At 36.9% G+C, this 6,819-nt stretch overlaps 1 protein-coding gene across 1 annotated transcript; it reads right to left on the minus strand.

Moving 5' to 3' along the window:
• Positions 1-4,401: 4,401 nt before the first annotated feature.
• Positions 4,402-6,615, minus strand: LOC147287717 (uncharacterized). The gene is made up of 2 exons (XM_086240946.1): positions 5,612-6,615; positions 4,402-4,786 (listed from the first exon to the last, which is right to left on the minus strand). The coding sequence occupies exons 1-2, from the start codon at positions 6,613-6,615 to the stop codon at positions 4,402-4,404; spliced, it is 1,389 nt and encodes a 462-aa protein (XP_086097072.1).
• Between the last annotated feature and the right edge of the window lie 204 nt (positions 6,616-6,819).

Here is a 6,819-nt window from a genome sequence, read left to right on the forward strand (position 1 = left end):
GGAGCTTGAGCAACCAAGAATACAGTGGAAGTCGTCCAGATCATCTTGGTGAAGATGACGACCAGGGAGGACAGCGCACTTGAGCAAGCAATGCTCCATACATGTTTCTTTATAGAGTTCATATTCATTATTATCAGAGACAAGATTGGGTTTGGCAGCATGACAATAACTCTTAAGGCATACGCGAAAGCAACCCAATTTTAGATGCAACCAAAAAAATCCACCATCCATACCCAAATAATTAGGCCGACCAGAATTAGCCAATTCATCATCATCATCATCAGCCTGTATTAATGCAACATGTGAAACCTTAATTAACATGATCACCACAATTATCATCATAAGAATATTTCTTTTCATAGCCCCGGCTCCTAGCTCTTGAATTTTTCTTGATTAACTATCTAAAAGTACGTAATACACATTAAACCGGGCCACATGTACAACTATAAGTACTTATTTTCTTAAGTAGTTAATTAATTAATATATAGATTGTTAATTAATTAATTCAGTATGAAAGTGATGTACTAAACGATATGATATTATAATCCAAATGATTTCTTATGTAAACGAAAAGGTGGTAGCTAGAAATTATATCGAATGTTACATATTAATTTGCTTATGCGCGCATGTATATGCATATGGCTTTCATGTATATATCTTGACTACGCTTACAGAATTTTGACAAAAACAAGTACTATAATATTTGGTTATAGTGACAACAAGGACAGGGATGCATGCATATATATGTCATCTGCATATATGTGCGTTAATTAAAGGAAAGCATTTTATAATATGCAAATTCTTGGTTTTCTGAAATGCTTTGAATATCTAAAATGTAAGTCCTTAGCTAGCTAGCTAATTATTATTGTTTCCTTTAGAATGACGACATTCTCTTATTTAAATAATAGAAACTCAAAAGCCCTAAAACTTACGTGTTAAATATCTCACATCGCCATGATACAGTTGGTTAGTACAATGTTTATGCCTTGGGCGTACAATCCTTCTCTTATAAGCCAGTTTTAAGGGTGAGTTAGGTGTATGAGGCTTTGACATGGTATCAGAACACATGGTATATATGTATCTTTCAGCATTTTGGACCACCAACTGGTGGTACTTGTTTGGTTGGGTTATGCTGTCATGTTGCAGTTGTTTAGCCTGGCGTTGAGAGGAGGTGTTAAATATCCCACATGGCTGGCCAAGATTTGGTTTGTATAATGTATAAGCCTTGGGCAATCCTCCCCTTTACAAGCCGGTTTTAATTAAGCGTGAGTTAGGGCACCCATGGGGCTTTGACACTTCGTATATTTAACTTTTCTACATTTAAATATATCTTTATCCAATCCTATGTACATATTATTTTACTTCTTTCAAAAATTTCCTCCAACTTCATTTTATTAGTATCAGTAGTTTAGTACTACGTACTAGTGCTTGGTTTCCTAGCATAGAATGGCTGGGGGTAGAAATGACAACGAGACGAATCAAGTTCGGGTGTGTCATTACTATCCCCGTCAAGTGACGTAGCCCTCACATATTTTTTTTTAATATAGACATTGTTATAAATACATAAATGCACATTTAGTTGTATAAATTAACTTTTCAGTCATGAATTGGGAGCATCAAAATTACTGTTTTTATTGGGTTTATCTTTCTTGTTATTCTGTCTAGTGAAACAATTTATAATGGCCGGCAAGGTACGTACTTTAATTCACATTACAGAATTAGTAATACACATATTTTTGTTATGTATGAGTTTATAACACAAATTGATACTTGATAGATTCAACACCTCACTTTCTATTATCTCGATCTTAAAAACTTTCTAACATTTATTCTTTACACATGCATATATGGCATGTGATCACATAAAGCTAGGGGGCAAAACCCATTACAAAACACAAGGCACCAGGCCGAAGAATGGAACCCAAACAAACAATTAAGCTTGTCAACGGCGAAATGACCAAAGTAATCCAACCACTTTTCCATGCATATAACTGAGGAAATCAAAACTAAGATTTCTTCTTGCAATTGTCGTAGCAAGTTTCCATATTGCTTTCCATTCCTGCATTAATTGACAATAAACAAAAGCAGCTTAATTATAGGGAAAATAATAATAGTAATAATAATCACCCTTGAAAGAAAAATAAGAAATAAAGGTTAATATACATGCAAGAATTGAAGAATAATAAACACTTCTCCCAAAAGATCATACGAGAGAATGTTTTACTTCATGTTTCAATAACTATATGTGATAGGTTGAATTCTACGTCGATAATATATTGGGAAAACCTAGGATACTTGAATAAGGTCTAAAAATTCACATGTCAGCTTCAACTACGTACTAATCTTAGAAGATGTCTTAATTAGTTCATTACACTACTTAATATAGTAAATTAGCTAAGAAAAAGAATCTAAAGCGCATGTGCTATATTTATGTTTAAGTATGTGTGGACTGTTCGTGAAGAGAGAGAGAGAGAGGTGCAAATGTAGCATATATATATACAGGCAGGGGCGAATCCAGGATTTCTAAGTAGACTGGGCTAAACTTAGCTTAACAAATATTTTTGTCATAAAATAAAAGTTACACATAATTAGGGGGGACGTAATGAGCCTTACCCATCAAAATGCATATCTAAACATAAAAAACTACACAAAAAAGATAGCATAACAACAATTAATTAAACATGCAATGCAAATATTATATAAAGACTATCTAAGTTGGGCCCTACATTTCTTCACCAAGTAAAAATATCAATTATCGAACTATTAAAAAATTCTCGTTCAATATGGATGATCATATAATTAGCAAGAAACTTATCTTCTATCTTGTTTTGAAGTCGATTTTTAATAAACTTCATAGATGAAAATGCTCGTTCTGTCGTTGATATAGAAACATGAAGATTCAACGCGAGACAAATCAATCTAATAATCAAGTGGTAGTCAATCTAATAATCAAGTGGTAGTCTTTTGCCAACCATGTTTCCACTATAATTGACATAATGTAGCAATGGAATCAAATATTTTGAATTTTTCTATTTTGACCCTTTTGCTTTTTGGGGATTGGGGGAATTGGGAAGGGAGAAGGAAACAAATTTTTTATAAAACTTTATTAATTCTTTGTTTAATGTTCAGCAGAAAAAAAAAAAAAAAAATTTATTTTTTGGTTAATCTTTCCACATCCCGCGTGACTACAGGTCTACAAGACTAATGATGGTTAATGCACAACAAACATTAAAAAATAGGTATCTGGACTTTTTTTTTTTGTCTGAAAATAGGTACTAGGCTTAAAAAAAAAAAAATCACCTGGGCTGCAGCCCAGGCAGCCCATAACGTAGATTCGCCCATGTATACAGGGCCCTTCTAATAAGGGATCCCTCATTTAGTGTTAAATGAGGGATCACTCTGTGTGGCCCACATGAGTCGTTTTGTGTTAATCCGAACCGTCCATTTTTTACATCTCTATTGATAGATCATCCCTGCAAAAAATCAGTCAAATCGGAAATCGTTTACCTGTTCGTTTAAGCGGTCAAAGTTTAAAACAAATGAACGAACAACAAATTCCTCTATAAACACCTAAACTTTGACCGCTTAATCGAACGGGTAAACGATTTCCGATTTGGCTGATTTTTTGCAGGGATGATCTATCAATTGAGATATAAAAAATGAACAGTTCAGATTAACACAAAACGACTTGTGTGGGCCCCATAAGGTGATCCCTCATTTAACACTAAATGAGGGATCCCTTATTGGAAGGGCCCTCTATATATATATACCTGCAGGAATAAAGTTTTTGGTTGTGGAGACTGCAGTACAACCAAAAATACATGAGTAAAGGTTGAGATTGATAGGATGGTACGAGCAATATTGCAAGCAAAACAACATGCATCTTTGGTAATAGTTGGAGAAATAATATTTATCATTATTAGGTGTGCCAACACCACAAAGAAGAATGCATTTTCCATAGCATTTTGGACGTATAGGCAACCAAACACTTCCACCTCTATCAACCAAAGGACCAGACAAGAAGCCACGCGAATTAGAATATTGTACCAATGCCACAACTTGTGAAAGCATAATATTATTGATTAGCATCATAACTATAACCACAATTAGCTGTTGGTGTGAGTCAACACGTGTGATTATTGTGTAATTATTAGAATTAATTAGGTGATTTATTAATTCCTGTATTTTAGTTATAGGCCCATGTATATAAACCACTTTTAGTGGTCTTATTCAATTAATCAGAAAATATATTGAAACCCTAAACCTAAACCTTCTCTGTACATGGTATCAGAGCATGGTTCTCTATCCTACTGTTTGTAGATTGTTCGTGAGTAATTTGGTTAACAATTTTCCATAAAATTGTTGGGTGTTCCACTGCACCTTAATCTCGGGCATCACCATCTACAAGCTTGAGGTAGACCTTCTATCATCTGCTGAACCTCCCCAGTCTGCATCAGAAAAACCTTCAACATTTACATGACCATGATTAGCAAACAACAATCCTTTACCAGGTGCAGATTTTAGATACTGTAAAATTCGCTCCACAGCATCCATATGAGGTTTGCACGGGGCATGCATAAACTGGCTTACTACACTAACCGCATAAGCAATGTCAGGTCTAGTGTGAGACAAATATATCAATCTTCCAACAAGTCTCTGATATCGCCCCTTATCTGCAGGCAAAGCCCCCAAACACTCAAAAAGTCTATGATTTTGCTCCATAGGAGTGACAGCTGGCTTACACCCAAGCATACCAGTTTCAGACAACAAGTCTAAAACATATTTCCTTTGAGATAGGAATATGCCATGTTTAGACCGAGCAACTTCTATCCCAAGAAAGAACTTCAAGTCCCCCAGCTGTTTCATTTCAAACTCTTGAGACAAGTACCTCTGCAAATTAGAGATTTCCTCATAATCATCTCCAGTCAGAACCATATCATCAACGTAAATAATAAGAGCAGTAATCTTCTTCCCCCTTTTCTTTAGGAACAAAGTATGATCAAAATTACTCTGCCGATAACCATAGTTCTTCATCGCACGGGTGAATCTCCCAAACCAGGCTCTCGGAGATTGTTTAAGACCATATAAAGACTTTTTCAGTCTACACACCAATCTTGTATTATCAAACTCTGGTATACCTGGAGGAGGATCCATGTATACTTCTTCAGTCAAATCACCATGGAGAAAAGCATTCTTTACATCAAACTGAAGAAGTGGCCAATCTTTGTTAGCAGCCAAAGACAACAGAACCCGTACTGTGTTTAACTTGGCCACTGGAGCAAACGTCTCCAAGTAGTCTATGCCATAGGACTGTGTATACCCCTTCGCTACCAACCTTGCCTTATACCTTTCAACTGATCAATCAGCTTTGTGTTTGACTGCAAACACTCATCTGCATCCAACTGTCTTCTTCCCCTTAGGTAGAGAAACCAACTCCCAGGTTGAATTCTTCTGTAATGCCGCCATTTCTTCAGCCATAGCTTTGGTCCATCTAGAATCTGCAAGAGCATCCTGCAATCTACTAGGAATAGAAACAGAAGATAATTGCAGAACATACGATTCATATGACTTTGACAGCCTAACAGATGACACATGATTATTAATTGAGTACCTAACTTTGGCATTTGGATCTGGCTCATATTTAGCTGGTGGTTGTCCTCGGTTAGACCGAGGAGGGAGTGTAAATTTAGAAGCATTAGAAACAAGATCTGAACCAGAATGTGAATCAAGAGTATTGTTTGTTACCTCAATGGATGAAGAAGATTGATTCAATGGAGTAGGAGAGATGGCGGTACTATCATGGAGTGGTGACTCCTCAGGCTCAGAATTTGTAGGTTCTTGTCCTACCATATCCTCAGTATCATCTTCAGTAATTTCTGCATCCTCAGTATCATCCGCAGTAATTTCCGCATTCTCAGTATCATCCTCAGACACTAGGTGATCAGCAGTCTGTTCTGACTCTTCCTCACTACTACTCCCATAACCAAACTTATCAAAAAACAACACATCATCTCGATTCTGCACTTCACTAGAAACCTCCCCCTGAAGGGTAGAATCCAGTGGACGTGGAGAATAAAAAGGTTGATGTTCATGAAAAGTGACATCCATAGAGACATAGAAGCGCTGAGTAGAGGGATGATAGCACCGATACCCCTTCTGGGATGGACCATAACCAACAAATACACACTCCAAGGCCCGAGATGCGAGCTTAGATCGCTGATGAGAATGTAAATGGACAAAAGCAACACACCCAAAAACCCTGGGTTCCAAATGAAGGATACCTGGTAAAGAGACAAAATCCGAGAGAACATCCAACGGTCGCCGAAAGTCAAGAACACTAGACGGGGTCCGATTAATCAGATAGACAGCCGAACTCAAAGCATCACCCCAGAGTAAAGATGGCACGTGACCACCCAGAAGAAGGGACCGAGTGACTTCCAATAAATGCCGATTTTTGCGTTCAGCAACCCCATTCTGTTGTGGAGAATGAGCACAAGAAGTCTGATGAAGAATCCCCGTAGAAGCAAAATACTGAGTCAACTCAGTATTAACGAACTCACCGCCATTATCAGAACGCAAAACTTTAATAGGACAGGCAAACTGGGTGAGAACCATTTTATGGAAAAGGCGAAAAACAGCACACACATCACTTTTATGTTTCAGAAGATAAACCCAAGTCATTCGAGTACAATCATCAATAAAAGTCACAAACCATTTCATTCCTTTATGTGTACCACATGGGGCAGGACCCCAAACATCCGAGTGTACCAAAGCAAAAGGAACATCTATACGTTTATCACAAGAAGGAAACACGGAACG

Source organism: Dryas octopetala, chromosome 4 (assembly GCF_963921425.1).
Source record: "Dryas octopetala chromosome 4, drDryOcto1.1, whole genome shotgun sequence".
NCBI lineage: Eukaryota > Viridiplantae > Streptophyta > Magnoliopsida > Rosales > Rosaceae > Dryas > Dryas octopetala.

What these genes read in the sequence shown, in the direction of transcription:
- LOC147287717 (XM_086240946.1), bottom strand. Translation starts at nt 6,615, where the DNA reads ATGGTTCTCACCCAGTTTGCCTGTCCTATTAAAGTTTTGCGTTCTGAT. An exon ending in GATCCAAATGCCAAAGTTAG is followed by an intron (nt 4,787 to 5,611) that starts GTACTCAATTAA and finishes CCTATCTCAAAG; the next exon opens with GAAATATGTTTTAGACTTGT.